The sequence below is a fragment of the Barbus barbus genome (genome assembly GCF_936440315.1).
Source record: "Barbus barbus genome assembly, chromosome: 29".
Taxonomy (NCBI): Eukaryota; Metazoa; Chordata; class Actinopteri; order Cypriniformes; family Cyprinidae; genus Barbus; species Barbus barbus.
In genome coordinates, this window is record NC_136757.1 from 21793805 (window position 1) to 21810792 (window position 16988).

At 35.6% G+C, this 16988-nt stretch overlaps 1 protein-coding gene and 1 pseudogene across 3 annotated transcripts; one reads left to right on the forward strand and one right to left on the reverse strand.

Moving 5' to 3' along the window:
* The first annotated feature begins 130 nt into the window (after positions 1 to 130).
* Positions 131 to 8329, forward strand: LOC306849532 (DEP domain-containing protein 1A-like). 2 transcript variants are annotated; one of them, XM_079384635.1, is made up of 12 exons: positions 133 to 390; positions 804 to 1069; positions 1159 to 1291; positions 1372 to 1493; positions 2218 to 2348; positions 2437 to 2484; positions 2682 to 2819; positions 3506 to 4378; positions 5075 to 5247; positions 5373 to 5546; positions 6656 to 6835; positions 7086 to 8329. In XM_079384635.1, the coding sequence occupies exons 1-12, from the start codon at positions 343 to 345 to the stop codon at positions 7227 to 7229; spliced, it is 2430 nt and encodes an 809-aa protein (XP_079240761.1). In that variant the 5' UTR covers positions 133 to 342; the 3' UTR covers positions 7230 to 8329. The 2 variants fall into 2 exon arrangements, with proteins under 2 accessions (XP_079240762.1, XP_079240761.1); XM_079384636.1 differs by lacking the exon at positions 3506 to 4378 and having other exon boundaries at positions 131 to 390.
* A 2502-nt stretch (positions 8330 to 10831) lies between these two features.
* On the reverse strand, positions 10832 to 16901 carry LOC306849536 (biotin-dependent 3-methylcrotonyl-coenzyme A carboxylase beta1 subunit-like; annotated as a pseudogene). The gene is made up of 13 exons (XR_013786030.1): positions 16882 to 16901; positions 15847 to 16157; positions 15529 to 15725; positions 14910 to 15087; positions 14749 to 14829; positions 14429 to 14607; positions 13690 to 13882; positions 13512 to 13603; positions 12507 to 12632; positions 12107 to 12229; positions 11885 to 12009; positions 11671 to 11752; positions 10832 to 11144 (listed from the first exon to the last, which is right to left on the reverse strand). The product of XR_013786030.1 is annotated as a biotin-dependent 3-methylcrotonyl-coenzyme A carboxylase beta1 subunit-like (transcript).
* Between the last annotated feature and the right edge of the window lie 87 nt (positions 16902 to 16988).

The following is a 16988-nucleotide window of genomic DNA, read 5'->3' on the forward strand; positions in this document are numbered from 1 at the left end:
AGTTTATATTATTATCAGACCAATATTTTGACAGCCAAAACTGTCACCAATGAACAACCAATGGCTGTCGGAATGTAGATCATGTGACCAAACAAACCATCCAATCACAATCTTCTGAGACGTTAGCGTTGTAATTTCAAACGGGTGTGAGGATTGAAACATCCCCGGATGATCTGTTTACACAGCCAGCGGCATATCTATTAGCGGGTTTAGCTATCGATATATTCAGTAATACTATTAAATATAGCCTAATGTGTTCAGTAGATCAAAAACAAACTGTCCCGTATATGTAGGAATAATGAAAACGGCTGTATAGGTGTTTAATACATCGCGACCTTTTCAATGAGTTCACACATCGTCACTCCAGGTCCATACAGGGCCACTAAACTGGTGAGTCTCCTGCCTTTGATCAAATTTGGTTCGGTCATGTATAGCATTTGTTTACAAGGTCAATTACCTGCATCTCAGTTTTATAATGCACGTTTATTTAGCTGTTCAGTTTTTGTTAAGCAAATTGAGTTGTTGTTTTTTGAGCTATAGAAGTGCTATGTTTATTATTAGGTGTTTCTTTAGCTATATATGTCGTTATAGTTCACATTAAAACTATTTACCATGCCTTTTGTCTACTTAATGTATATTTAATGTCAATTGTGAAAACATTTTGAACAAAAAGAGTAACAGTTATAAACTTGGAGAACAATGTTCTTCCCTGCATATTCTTATTATTATGATTTATTTATATATATATATATATATATAAGTGATTACAAGCTCTTCATGTTCTTCATCTTTTTATTCTCCAGTGGAATGAAGTGACCAAGCTGTTTCGGGCAGGGATGCCTTTGAAGAAGCACCGGCAGCACTTCAGAGTTTACATGAACTGCTTCACCGCATCAGCAGCTGTGGACTGGTTACATGAACTCTTGAAGAACAACAGCAATTTTGGACCCGACGTCACCAGACAGCAGACAGTCCAGCTGCTAAAAAAGTTCTTGAAGAACCATGTTATTGAGGATGTGAAGGGTAGATGGGGCATGGAAGACCTGGAGGACAACAGCCAGCTGTACAGGTATTATAAACTGTTTTAGAAAGGTTGGAAAGAATTTTGGTGAAAAATATAGAGAATCGTAATGTTATCTGGTTTAAAATATGTTTCAGGTTTCCATCAACATCTCCACTGAAGACCATTCCTAACCGTGCCTCTGTTTTGAGAAAAAAGAGCATATCTATGATGGACAGGGAGAGTTTCTTCAAATTCAGGGGCTCTAAGAAATTTGACAAAGAAATATTGGTAATTTTAGTTGTTTCCAATGTGTTGTTAACGTGACATTTCATTGCAGATGTATAATATCCACTTGCTGTTTCACACAGGAAAATGTGGATCCAGAAGCACAAGAATCTCCTATGGGATCTTCCTCAAGTGAGATGGAGCACTGCAGGGAGCTCGCAGAGGACGACATTCAAGTCATCTGGAAGAATGTCACACTTACACAGTAAGCCCACCTCCCCCCACACCATCTGTCACCTATAGTTTGCATGCTTTGAAGTACACCGCATTGCACCAAAAGTACTTCCTGCTTGTAATCACTTACAAAGTAGCAAGATTATCTAATATAATACTTTGAAGCATTGCTTTCTTCTAAATGTTTGGCATTTACAAGTCATACCAAGGTATTAAATATATCTCGGTGCATGTCCACAATGGTAATTGTTTAGTTAGTGATCACTGCTGGTTTGTTTTTGATGTAGACGTGGATTCTGTATGATTTATTTGAGTCCAAATGAATAATAATAGAGTAAATGTGATGCTATGTTGTCTTTTTTGCAGTGTTTTCCCCTACACTCTTAAAAGTAAAGGTGCTTAAAAGGTTCTTCACAGTGATGCCATAGAAGATTTTTGGTTCCACAGAGAACCAGTCAGAGGTTCTTTATAGAATCATCTCTTTCTTACCTTTTATAATCCGAAGAACCTTCTTTCACAACAAAGAACCTTTTGTGAAACTGAACTTCAGATGTTAAGGGTTCTTTATGGAACCATTTAGACAAAAAAGGTTCTTCTATGGCATCGTGAAGCACCTTTAGTGTAGGAAATTCTGTTACACATGTCTAACTGTTCTAATTAGAGGGTGTATTACATAAATTAATAATAAATAAATAAAAAAACAACATTTTAAATAGGTTCTACATGATGTTCTATGTCATCTTTTGTATGCTCAGTTTGCAGAAGGTGGTGGGATCAGGGTCTCTTGAAGATGTTTTGGATCCAGCCCAAGTCAATCCCCAGTTCATTGTTTATAATATGACCAAAGTCAATAAACATGGGGTCGTTTCATTGGAAGATAAGACCGGTAGGTCAGATATGTGTCTTTTCAGTCTGTGGAGAACATCATATTTTTGCATTCTGTTTATTTTGTCTTGTTTCGTCCCCCTCAATAGATGATTTGCCACACTGGGTTTTGTCTGCCATGAAATGTCTTGCAAACTGTAAGTTATGCTATTTGTGAAATTAAGTGAAGTTGAAATAAGTATTTAAAATGTTACTACAGCCAGATCAAGATAACATTCATAATGTACTTTTGTGTGTGTGTGTGTGTGTGTATATATATATATATATATATATATATATATATATGATTAATTGATTTTATAATAATGCTTTGTAATTTTTCCAATCTATCAAGGGCCAAAGTATGACTCAAACCAGCCATCTTACCCAGGCTTTGAGCGGGATGTGTTTAAAACGGTTTCAGACTATTTCTACAGCCTTTCTCAGCCACTGCTTACTTACCAGTACTATGAACTCTTTGTCAACATCTTGGGTATGTATGAAGCACATGCTTGATTGTACAACTGTTTTCAGCACTGATAATAAGTAGTAATGTTTTTCTGAGCACCAAATCAGCATATTAGAACGATTTCTGAAGGATCATGTGATATTGGAGTAATGGCTGCTGAAAATTCAGGAATTATATTTTAAAATCTATTCAAATAGAAAATAGTTCATTTTAAATAGAAATAACATTTCACAATATTACTGTGTTTTTGGTCAAATAAATGCAGCTTTGAAGAACGTCTTCCAAAACATTTTTAAACAATTCTTATTAACCCCAAACTTTTGAATGGTAGTGTATCCATTTTACAGTTTATGCAAGTATGGTTTGTTACATGATGATTTTTATTTTTTACATAAGCAGGATAAATGGGTTAATAAGTCATTTGAGATTCAGGCCTGGATTGTTTGAATACTCAGACACTTCATCCTTTCTGGGAAATCCTTCCTAAAGAGTTACCTAAATCATTTGGCTGTGGGTATTAATATATAAAATACTGATGGAGCAAACTGTGGAGTCACACGGCACTGTTTCTTCTGACTGCACTGCTTTTGTGTTGTCAGATGATGTTCAAAACTAACTCTGACTTCTCTGTTTTGAATGTCTCACCTCATTCTTGAATGTCTTTGTCTGCTTGTTTGTTGTTTATGTTCTGTTGTCTGGTCCTTTGCTAGTTATGTGTGGCTACATCACAGCTCCTAAAACTCAACGTGGAAAGCGTAAAAACCAGGAGGAACCCAACTGCCCACAGCCAGCAAAAACCCCATTTGTGAACGCTGCCAACCTGTTCAAATCTACCGAATGCCTCCTACTGAGCTTAATAAGAAAGGAGGCCTTCGATGAAGCCGATTCACCCATGAGGGAAATTTTCAGTTCAAAAGCAGAGACTAAATTAGAAACCCATAGAGCACAGCAGCCCGTGTTTAGAGGTAGAAGGGCCAGCGATGGAGACCGGCTGGGCGGTAGCTATCTAGATATTCCTCAGGCTCACAAAACAGAAGTCCCATTTGGCAGGCTTCGGTCAAGAAGTTGCTCTTTGGAGGGAATTGTTCATAACCATTCAAAGAACAGACTTCTCAGATCATCTGAAAGTCTACAGTCCTGCAGCAGTGATAAATCATCCTCTCAAACATATTCTCCAGTAGACCCAAACCTCAAATTTGAGCTTCAAGGTTCCTCAATGTCCATAAACTCTTGTGTTCAAACGTCCAGCAACAACACAATCTCACAACTCCCTTCAGATCTTCGCCGAACCAACCAGAGACCCTCCAGGGCCCGGCCCAGAAGCATCGGTAACTTGTTTGACATAGAGGAGAATAGAGAAATGTCTGCTAGCAGCTTTAGCATCCACGCTCCTGTGGCTGAAATTACCATGAGGCCAGATTCCACGTATAGCATTGGCCTTAGAGGTCCTGGTTTGCTCAGTTTGCATGGAAGTTGCATGGACATTAGGGCTGGTCCGAGCTTTAACAGACGCTGTCAGAGCTCTCTGGACCTGAGCAAACCTGCACCCACTTGGCCCCCGTTAGCACGCCACCCCGAGCAAAGTAAGAGCATGTGAAAAACACACACAAACCATGAGGATGTGCTTGTCTGTTTGTGCTTGAGCATGTGTTTGTTTGTGCCCGCCAGACTAACGTGAATGATAATTCTTAAAGGGATAGTTCACCCAAAAATGAAAACTCAAAAATGTGCTCATCCTCATGTTGTTCCAAACCTGTATGATTTACTTGCATAGGACACAAAATGGATACTTAGGAGGAAAAAAGCTACTCTTATTTTCTTGCTAAATATCTCCTTAGAGGTCTGGAACAGTATAACGAAATTAAAATTTTTGGGTGAACTATCACTTTAATGCTAACTAATTCTGTGGCACACTTTGGCTACTAATAATATTTTTTTTTTGAACGTTTTACATATTTATTTGGCAATTTTTGGTTAAAAAAAACAACAACAGTACAGTGTAGTGAGTGTGTGTTTGATTTGTATATTTTAGTTTTCTTGTAATTTGCAGTATTTATATTCTAAGCATTTTATTCACTTACTGAAATGTAAAATACTTTTTTTTTTTTTTTTTTTTTTTTTTTTAGATGTGCAGTTGTGTTTGTGTTGCTTAAAGAAGTTTATGTGTGTGATTTGATCATGATCATCAGAACTTATTACGTGATGTTTAAGCTTTATGTGTGTTTATAGTTTTTTGGTGTGGTTTATTTCGGTTACATGTGAGTCACATGACATTCCAGGTTTATTGCAGCCATCACTGGAGCGGGTGGCCATTGAGGCCCTGCAGCTCTGCACATTACTCCTGCCACCCGCCAGTCGCCGCAAACTACAGCTGCTTCTGCGAATGACCTCTCGTATGAGCCAGAACGTCGACATGCCACGGCTGCATGACGTCATTGGAACACGGACTCTGGTCAGGAAGAGTCCAATAGACCTTATATAGATAGATTTTATGTAGTTTTTTTACCTTTTTATCATCTCTCAAGTCAATGTTTTATTTTCTTGTGCTTTTCTGCATATTCATATACTTCTGTACAGTTGGTGCAGACTTTCTCTAGATGTGTCTTGAGTTGTGAGGAGGTAGATGATCTGGACGAGCTCTTGGCTACAAGGCTATTATCCTTTCTCATGGATCACCACCAGGAGGTCCTGCAGGTGCCTGTGTACCTGCGCAATGCTGTGGAAGATTACATCAGTTATCTCAAATCACTGGTGAGTGCTGACAAACCACATTGAAATTACTCATACGATATATACTTCTTGGAAATAATGGCCCGGTTTCACAAACGGGGCTTAGCTTAAGCCAGAACTAGGCCTTCGTTAAATTAAGATATTTAAGCAACTTTTACAAAAATGCCTTAGAAGAACACATTAAGGTGTGCATCTTGACACAGAACAATGACACTGACATAATTTTAGATATGTAAGAGCAATATATTTTCAGTTGAGACAGCTCAAACATGCATTTTGGTCTGGGACTAGCTTAAGCCTTGTCTGTGAAACCGGGGGAATGTTTTTAAATACATTTAAATTTGTATTTATTTTAATATATTAGCAGTGTTGCTTAAAAATGCTAAATATATAGAGAACTATAATTAACTAGATTTTGATAAAGATCTTACGCTCACCAATGCTGCAATTGTTTAATCAAAAATACAGTTAAAAGGGTAATATTGTAAAATACGATAACAGTTTAAAATAATTAATATATATAAATTTATTCCTGTGATGGCAAAGCTGAATTTTCAGCAGCCATTACTCCAGTCTTCAGTGTCACATGATCCTTCAGAAATCATAATAATATGCTGATTTGGTGCTCAAGAAACATTACTTATTATTTTCAATGTTAAAAACAGTTGTGCTACTTAATATCTTTATGAAAACCTTGATACATGTTTTTCCAGGATTCTTTGATGAATAGAAAGTTAAAAAAGAACAACATTTATTAGAAATAAAAATCTTTTGTTACATTCTAAATCTTTTTACTGTCTTGTTTGATCAAGTGTTATTTTTTTAACACACACACACACAATTCTGACCCCAAACTTTTGAACTATTGTATATATATTAAATATTTTTTTAAAGCAACTTGCAACCTGAGGATGAAGGGTTAGTGAGGGTTAAACAGAACCCGAGTTAAAACAAAAACATCCCTCAGTTTGTAAAATCAAAGATTTTTGGTTTGTATTGTAATGGCCATTGCATTGAAGGAATTAAACATAGAACATGTTAAATTGAATTTAAACAAGTTTATTCATGAGAAGAGATGTCTCTGTTTATTTATTCATCCAACATTCATTTGCATGCGTTTTGGATCTCAGACCGCATACCCAGGCTCTGGTGTTGCCATGCCGATCTACTCATTCTGCAGGCAGATCAGCACTCAGGAGTTTGAAGAGCAGAAACTCTCTGTGTCCCAGACTGCTCTTGCTGACCTACTGGAGAGTCTCATAAAGGACAAGACCATGTCTGTGAAAGAGAAGAAAAAGAAGCTAAAACTGGTATTTATTTACTCCACTTCTCATATCTCATAAACATCCTGCCGTTTCCACGAAAGGGACACAAAATAAGGCCTTAAACATTTTTATTACTTTTTGTTATTTTCTAGCAGTAAATATTAAACACAAAATGAAATGTAATTTAATCACTGAAATATGCTCTTAACACCAAAGTGTTGATTCATAGTTTGTTCCGGATAATTTTATGGCCGCATACAAAAGCAAATGATTATTTTTCTTGTTCTTCTCTCAGTTTCAGAAGGAATATCCTGACATCTACTCAAGACGTTTTCCCACAACAGAGAGTGAAGCTCAGCTTTTTGCAGATAAACCAAAGATAAAACCGCCAATGCTGTTAAGCATCAAGAAAGCCAAAACCTTCAGTATCCGAAACTGAATACCTCTTAAATTGTGAATTATGAATGATATTTTGGGAGACTGTTTGTGTTTAAAGACCTCTAGTTGATCTAATGCATTGGATTGCATAGTATAATCTGAGCTGTAACTTTGGTTGAAGTGTTTTTTGTTTTTTTTTAGGTTTCTTGTGCTGTTGCTCTCTAGTGAAGTGATTTTTCTTTTTCAGTTTCAGTACAGATGTCTGTTAGTTTTAATGTTATTTATTTAAGGTGTGTGATTTATTGGGAGCTTTCAGACATTCATAGTGTCATATCTACAAAAGCTCAGAGAACCCACAGCCAATATTATGCAGATAGGTTTGACATGCAGTTTACATGGAGACTTCTTGAAACGAAATGAAGATTTTAATTTTAGTCTTGTAACATTGTTTGTGTGTCACTTTTCGTCCCTTGTTTTTCTATTATGTCTTTTTTTGTGTGTGTCTTCACTATTCAGGTGCATAGAAAATGCTCACTCAGACTTGTAAAGACAAATATATTGATTTTCTGTGATGTGGGAGTTTCCTGGCTACTAAGCTAATATGGGCTAATTTGCACTGTTTTTTGCCATCTCAAATGCGCTGACGTGTAGTCATTTCTTGTGTACATTTTCTTTCTAGTCAGTATCTACTGATTGCTTATGTTCCTCTTATCTGTGTTTTATCATCTTGCACTCAGTCATTGTACTGATTTAGTGGCTTGCATATTAAGAATGAAAGACTAAACTTGGACAGTGATTGATTTATGGTTTTACTGTATCGAGTTAATGAGCATAAGTGAGCCAAATCCATTGTTTTATGTTGTTTATTACTTTATTGTATCACCCTGAATTTCTTATACTGTTCCTGATCTATGCAATAAACATTATAAATATGCAATTTTTTGTTTTTTAAATTAAATTACATTTTTGTTTTTTATTGTCAGTATATGAAACGTGTGCATGTCATTGTAGTCTCTGACTTGTGAGAAGTGCTTCTGTGTGAACATTCATCAGTATTCACAACCAGTCTCCGTTTATGAATGATGGCCCTGGAAAACAAATCATTTGTCATGCAGGGCAGTAAACAAAGAAAAAATAATTAAATGCCTTTTCACACTATTTAAAATAACCTGTGGGGTTTTTTTGTGTTGTGTTTTTTCATATGAAAAGATGTAACTACATTATTGTTGTACTACATTTACGACTTTGTAATATCTTGTTACATCTCAACAAACAGATTGTTAAAAAAAAAAAAATGTCTTTTCACATGCCACAAAGGGATTATTGTTTCAGAGCCTTCCAATCGGCTGTTCCTGGGAACAGAACAGTTCTGGTTTACACACAAACAGGCAGCATCTCACTTCAAACTCAGTTCAACATGGTCAGCCGGTGAGTAATGGAACTTTTAACTCTCAGTCAAACTGCAGATTGTACAAATGTATTTATTGTACATTTTTGGAAATTTTAAAAGTGATGTTTCCTTAATCATTTGTTTCCTTTAAGCTTACGTTTGTCCTTGGCAATGTATAATTTAGAAAAATGTATATTTAGTATAAGTTTAGTTGTTTTTTTCTTTTTCATGTCACGTCATTATGCGAAAAATGTGGACATCTGTTTTCATTCACAGTCTTGAACACCCAGCTGGTGGCTATAAAAAAAATCTGAGTCATGTGAAGAGTTAGCTGAGCCCATTCCTGCTCATGTCTCAGGTTTGAACACCTATAAGCATTTTCAATTTGATAACTTTCCACATTTTACTTTCTCCATGCTTTCATTGACGAGAAAAGTGTATGCAGCTTCTTGTAAATGCCTTGTAGCCTTTGATATGGGAGCTGTTTTATAGACATTTGGGGGCTGAAGAAAAACAGGCAGAAAAAAGGATTGTGATCACAGAGTTTGGCACCGCTGCATATCCAGATCCATGCAAAAACATCTTTTCCATGTCTGGAGAATATTTTCTGTTCGATTTCATTTGGGAGTATAATAATAATAATGCCACATAAAAACAAATTTACTCCTAATGGTGCATTTACTTTTGGTACTTTTTTTAATATATATACATCAGGTTTTTTACTTACTTTCAAGGCATTGAGGTGACAGACAACTGCCTTGTTAACATCTACCCCATTGGTGAGGACTTCTATGCCTGCACAGAAACCAACTACATAGCCAAAGTTGATCCTGATACATTAGAAACAATAAAAAAGGTAGGCTTTTGCACTGTTGCCCAATTTTGAGGCTATTAACAGAAGCATACACCTTTTAAAGGAATAGTTCACTTAAAAATTAACATTTGCTGAAACTTTACTCACCCTCAGGCCATCCAAGATGTAGATGAGTTTGTTTCTTCATCAGAACAGATTTGCATTACATCACTTGCTCTCTAATGTATCCTCTGCAGTGAATGGGTGCCGTCAGAATGAGAGTCCAAACAGCTGATAAAAACATCACAATAATCCACAAGTAATCCACATGACTCCAGTCCATCAAGTAACATAGTCATGCTGATTACTAATATAAGATTATCATGATGTTTTTATCAGATGTTTGGACTCTCATTCGGACGGCACCCATTCACTGCAGAGGATCCATTTGTGAGCAAGTGATGTAATGCTAAATTTATCCAAATCTGTTCCTTTAAAGAAACAAACTGATCTACATCTTGGAAGGCCTGAGGGTAAGTACATTTTCAGTAAATTCTAATTTTTGCATGAACTATTTAGCATCTCTACTTTCCCATAGGTGGACCTTTGCAATTATCTCTGTCAATGGTGTGACTGCACATCCACATACTGATCCAGACGGTACTGTATATACCGTATAATAGTTATTATAGATTTATAACACTTACTATTGAATTTATATCAAAAACTATTTTTATGTACTTGTTAAAAACAAATATTAATAATTGTTTAAAAAAATTAATGAAGTTGAATAAAAAAATAATAGATTTAAAGTATTTCTTTGTGTTTGTTTTTCAGCTTTTGAGTTTCCTCAGATCAACTACAAAAAATACTGTGGGAAACATTACACCTTCGCTTATGGACTTGGGCTAAACCACTTCGTTCCAGACTGGGTGGGTGTGACGTGATACTGAATTTTTTTCCATGTTCCACATTTGCTCCGTGTGTCATTTGTGTAATTTTTGTGGGGTTTTAGATTTGCAAGTTGAATGTGAAAAGCAAAGAAACATGGAAATGGCAGGAGCCAGATGCCTATCCATCCGAACCCGTTTGTTCAAAGCCCTGATCTGTTACTAAACAGAACATATATTTTGGATCTGCTTATTATCCCAAATTAATTTATTCTGGTTTTCTCAGGTGTTCCTCTGAGTATTGTCGTGAAACCAGGAGTCACCCAGAGGCCAACGTTCCTCCTCATACTCAATGCCACTGACCTGACAGAAATAGCACGTGCAGAGGTTGATGTCCTGATTCCTGTCATTCTCCATGGCATGTACAAACCCTAGAGGATCAGAGCCACGACTTTGCATTTCAGACTATACTTCAAAATTGGTCATTTTTTGTAAATATAACTTTTTAATGTAAACAGTGTGATTGTTGCTTTATGATAAACGTGTACAGTAAGAAAGACGACTTTTTTTTAAATAAAATTTCTACTTCAGCATTTATGAACAATGATTTATTCACAAGTAAAATTCCATATGTACAAATAGGTTTATTTTACATCAGTCAGAAAATCACAATAATAAGGCACCACTGCTGATTACAGGCAAATTGTCATTAAAATAAAGATATGTGTATATAACACTAACACTGTTAGTTTATTACTTTAATAAAACACCTTATACAAGTTTATCAAGTTCACTGAGGATTCTGCAGAGGTAGTGTTATAGTCGAAGAAAAGGAGTCCTCGTTTCCTCTCTGGACAATTGATACTCTTGTTGCTTAATGATTTTCAGACACTTACTCAAAACCTAAAAAGGAACAGAGGCATATATTTTATAAAGCTTTGTTTTTCAAACTCAAGATCTTTTTGAAGAAAATCCAAATTTAACTACTTTTAAAACTATTAACTCTTTTATAACAAAAGATATGAGCAAATGTTTTAAGCTAACAGTGAAAAAGGTATTTTGGCAGTTAAAGCACACTTAAATATATTCATGTAATTGCATTAGATAACAAAATATCAAAACAAGTGGTATTTATTTTAAAGAAATATTTCAGGTTATTATAAAGAAGTATTAATTAGGAACACTAGTTAATTCTAGTTGCTATCACATCAATGATGCCGCTAAAACCCCTTAACAGCTGCTTTTCATTATGGCCTTCCAGTGAAAAGTCTAGTGCTCTGTATTTTATTTTTGTCTGATATTTTTAAGTAAAAGATTAATTACCCCATTTTTTGTAGAAAATTAAACCAGTGTTCATATTTGCATAGCAAAAGTACAAATAGAAGATTCAATCACATATATGTTAAAGTAAATTTGCTAGCTCTTTTACCTTCCTGGTGACTTGAGGTAGAATAACACCATCATCCCACAGTCTGCCAGTGGAAAAGAATGCTGAACTCTCTTCCTCCAACCTTCACAAGGATATTTTTTTTTACATATTTTAATTTTATTTATATTTAATTAATGCATTTTTAATACATCTTTAAAACAGCCAGTTATCTCTGTCACTAAAATGTGTGATATCCTGTTACAGTGGCTCTTACATCTCATTAATCGGTGTGATTTCCTCTTCAGTCGGCACAAATGCATCCGAGTGGCCTGGGGCCAAAATCGACACTCTCGCATTGGGCCACAGGAACAGGAAATTAGGGTCAAAAGCCCTTCCACACTAAAAAAAAAAAAAGTGTTCAGAAAGATTTTACATTTTTAACTACACAAAGTTAAAAAAAAAATTCTAAATCCAAATATCAGATTTATATACTGACCATAGCATAGCTATCACCTCCATGACATCCTCCAATAACCACAGTGATTTTGGGAACAGAAGCACAAGCCACAGCAGACATCATGGAACCTTGAGCTTTTAGTCTGTTAGTGTTGGACTCTGCCTAAAAAGAGAGATGGGAAAGAGAACGAGTGGTTTAGAGGAATGAAGTGAGCGAGGGAGAAAAGAGAGCAAATAAAGTAAAACAAGATGGCGTGTGTAGAGCCAGAAATCATTCCGTTAAAAAAAAAACCCACTTATTTATACTGTAACAAAGTGGAAACTATTACACTATCCTGTGTATCACATGCTTGTTTAAATGAAATCACAAGTAATATGATTTCTCTTTTAAAGAATCTTTGTTGGAAAGTCTGCATATACGTAAATGTCTTTTGATGCACCTTGGTTTGTGAGAATGTGTGTGCAGGTTCTGGTGCCGTGTTTTGCAGGAAGATGAGAGGAATGTCCCTCTGATCACACATTCATATGTCAGCTCTCCGTTATTTGCCACGATTCCAACCTGATGACTAAAGATTGATGAGAAAATAAAACCTAAAAACTAGATTTTTGCATGTTCTCAAAAAAAAAATGCCAATGCAAAACTCTCTCCCAATATATTCTGGGTGGTTGTTAAGCTGTTCAGAGTGGTTTTCAGAGCATGTAACTATGCAGTAGCCAGGGTCTTCTGGGTGCTGTAAAACGCCTTTATATTTTAGCCCCAAGAAATGGCTAATTTAGTATCAAAATTACAGATTTATTCACGTTTTATTGTCTGCCAGGTGATTTTGTTGTTGTTGTTGAATTGATTAATAAATAATAACACCTCTTCTCAACAAACCACTTAATTAATGGTACAATTCATGTCCGTAACACAAACGATGTGGGATATATTTAACAAATGATGACTGCCATAGCAAGCATTGCCAGTTAAATAAAGTTAAAAGTAAAATTAAATATACAGTAACATCAGTTTAACAATAAAGTAATATTTGTTCAGCATAACATAACCCTCAATAACAGTTTTATCTGAACATCTCTGATGTATATTTATTCTTTTTGTAGTCTGGAGTTTCAGATTGACAACAACAAAGCAGCTCTCAGAGATCGGTCCCCATCTTTAGCCGAGATTCCTTCTCTTAATCCACATCCTGCTTAGATCTGATAGGTCAGACATACAGAAGCAAGAAAATCTGATTTTCAGGTTAACAGGGATAACTGTTTTATCTTTACATTTACCATTTTACTGTCACGGCAGTGTCCTGATTGATGACCTGGAAACAAGTTATGCACAATGTTTTAACAGTGGGGAAAAAAGGTTTATATTCAGTTCAAATTCCACAATAATCAAAACACCTCACTTTTTTCTAATAACAAATGAACTAAAAACATCCTCCAAATGCTATTACCCTTCAATTCTGGCAAACCCAGTGAGGAGGGGGGTGCCGTAACGGGCCTTGAACTCCTGAAACCGACTACCATCAGTCAGTCGACTCACAATCTAAACAGTATAAAGAAAGAAATTAGTAAATGAACGCCCACAAATCATGTGATAGTATAAGTCTGAAACAGTGCATGTGTCTTTACCAATCTGACATCCATGCTGTGATTGTAGCAACGGGGTGCAAGGCCCATGAGATCGTCCACGTTGTACAGGGGCTCCTCAACCTGAGTGCTGTCCTCCTCTGGGAGCTCATAATTTAGGGTGGAGATGATGTTTCTGGTATACTCATATGCCTCATTCTCTGCTGCAGCAAAATGGTCCACACAGCCACTCACTCTGGTGATATAGACAAGGAGGCAAGAAATGTGCAGGTAAATTAGAGAAATATTGAAAAAAATTAATCAGAGTAAAACTGTGCAGGATGCATTTATAATATTGTTGCAATATTGAGTTCAATTATTATATTATATATTAATACAATTATTTTTTTTACAAATAAAAAATTATATTTCATTTTATTTAATATTATGGTAAACAATAATATATAATATTTTATTATTAGTTATATTCCATCAGCTGAGCAAAACTATGCATGTTAATTACTGCTCGAGTATTAATATGATATTATGTTATATTATTAAATTAATCTAATAGCTTTACACATTTTTGAATACTCTATGCTGCTTTAAATATACCCTAAAACTTGACTGACAATCAATGAAGCAAAGCAGGATGGTTTTGGTCTTTGTTAACAACCACATGCTCGTCATTATTTTTATTTATCAATTAATAACATGGTTGTGGACATAGAGGGATTGAAAACCACTGCTCTGGAGACCAAGATAAAAAAAGAAAATGCAATCAAGGAAGGAAACGGCATACTCTGAGTGCAGCCTGGCTCCTCCCAGGTCCTCTGGGGAAACCTCCTCTCCGGTTGCAGCTTTCACCAGCGGTGGACCCCCCAAAAATATTGTTCCTATCCTGTGGACAATCACTGCCTCCTCAGACATAGTGGGGACATAAGCACCTCCAGCTGTGCATGAGCCACACACTACTGCCACCTACAGGTTATGATAATCACATCACATTAGATCAAACATTTAACATTACACAAAAAACATAAGAGTAACACTAAAAAATAAATTGACTGGGAATGGATATTTGTTTTTTAATAATAATGTTTTGCACAAATCTTTTATTACCTGAGGAATCTTCATTGCTGACATAACAGCTTCATTATAAAAGGTGCGACCTCCATGGTTTCTATCAGGAAAGATCTCTGACTGTTGATACAGTAGTTGCACAACCATTAATGCACCATTCAAAGATTACAGAGCTCGTCATGGAAATAAATGCAAGTTACTTGAAGAGGCAGAAATGCGCCACCACTGTCCACCAAGTAAACAGAGGGCAAAGATTCTGCATGGCCATAACCTGCGCTCTGAGCTGCTTTTTAACTGTGGTGGGATACGCTGTGCCTCCTTTCACAGTGGCATCATTAGCAATGAACATGCACCAAAGTCCATTCATTTTACCGATTCCTGTGGAAAAATAAATAACAATTTCTAAGGAAGCGGTTTGAGAGGAATGTCTATGCACAAATATTTTAATATCACTTAACTTCAAATGATTACCTTTAATAATAATAATATAAAGTCTAATAAATTAAAATAATAAATAAAGTCGAAATAATGTTATGTATAATTATAATAATACCAATCAATAAATAAACAACCCTGGTGCACTAAAAAACACAATTCAAGGAAAGGAGAAAAATATAATTATAATTGCCATATAATGCCAATTATTTAATGATTAGTAACAATATTACAACCTTCATTTAAATAAGCCTCACAAAGAAGCATGACTGAAATTCTGATTTTGATCCTTTTAATGCCTAATTTTGTATTCGTAAAATTTATTTTTTATTAACCATAAATAATAAATGATAATACTTTTCACTGTATTATGTAGTATTTTACCTGTGAGACAGCCAGCTGATGGGATGTCTCCATAGGGCAGATCAAGTCCAGCAAAAGGAGAAAGTTCTAAATAATCTTCATCATCCAGCAGCATGCGGAGTCTGTCTCGTACCAGTACCTTTCGATTCCTCAGAGTATGCCGTGCTATGGCATTTTCACCACCCCCCTTCATTACTTTTTCCTTGTGCTCAAGGTATCTGTTGAAACAATACAATGTTATACAAGGTGGATATTACTTATGTGATGAAATGTATGATTAAGGAATAATATTGTAATGTAACTGTGGTTAGATCTTTAACACAGGTGAATCAGACTTACTTTTGTTGACAGATTAGGCTGTTCCTCACATTGGCTTCATACACATGTCTGTGAACTGGATGAAATTCTCCATCTATAACTGGAAAGGCACTTGGCAGGTGTCTCCTGCGCACAGTGGAGCTCATACAGTGGGACGATGCTGCAGGCTGGTGTGCCCTATGTGTCAAGGGTTGCCACAGACTGCCTGAAACAAGTGAATGTGTGCAGTAGTGCAACTGAAAAGCTTGGGTGATGTGTCCCATGACTGTGGATTTTGAGAGAATGATGCTCTAGTGAGCTGAATGAGATTATTTCCTTTTATATGGAAAGACCTGGTGAAATAAGAGACATACATTTTATTTGCAATAACTTCAGGAATTACACATCGGGCTAGGGATTTCTATTCAAAACACCAGCTTTAATAATAATAATTATTATTATTAATAATAATATTAAATAATACAGATATATCGATTATTACAATTATTAGTTTATTAGTTATTATTATTCGTTAAATTACAACCTTTAAAGAAAGAAAAATACAGGCTCATGCAGCATAAAGAGGTGCACGAATAACTTAAACTAGACACACAGTGCATTAGTGATGATTGGAGTCTAAATGAATAATGTTAAAGAATACCTTTCTATTGTTTTTGACTGTGACTGACACAATGAATTTGTTTTTTGTCATTGTAGAGATCGTGATTCAGGTTTTGTGCACATATAATGCAGCTCTAAGAGAAATATGAAGTGACAGGTCGAGCTGTAATATTATAGACTACAATCAACCACAAGAAATCCTCAAGATTACATAAATACATAATGTTGTAATAATGCATAATGCATTGTTAATAATACTAAAAAAAACAACCTTGCACGTTGCATTGGTCTTTCTATTATGTCTAGTTTATATTACTCGTCTAATTCTTTATGCTGCATGAGCCTGTATTTTTCTTACTTTAAGTGTGTCAAAGGTCGTTATGAGCTTACTCGGATAATAAACGCGAAGAACTTTCCAAAACGGCAGAAACACATTAGTTTAGCAAAAGAACTTACCTTAACATACAACAGTACATGATGAGGCGACAGACAAATGTCTAAAATTATTGAATGTTTTATAGTGTAACGAGAAACTAAGTCTGGAAGGAAACAAGCAGAAAGGA

What these genes read in the sequence shown, in the direction of transcription:
- LOC306849532 (XM_079384635.1), top strand. Translation starts at nt 343, where the DNA reads ATGAGTTCACACATCGTCACTCCAGGTCCATACAGGGCCACTAAACTG. An exon ending in CATGAAATGTCTTGCAAACT is followed by an intron (nt 2,485 to 2,681) that starts GTAAGTTATGCT and finishes CAATCTATCAAG; the next exon opens with GGCCAAAGTATGACTCAAAC. An exon ending in AGCACGCCACCCCGAGCAAA is followed by an intron (nt 4,379 to 5,074) that starts GTAAGAGCATGT and finishes ATGACATTCCAG; the next exon opens with GTTTATTGCAGCCATCACTG.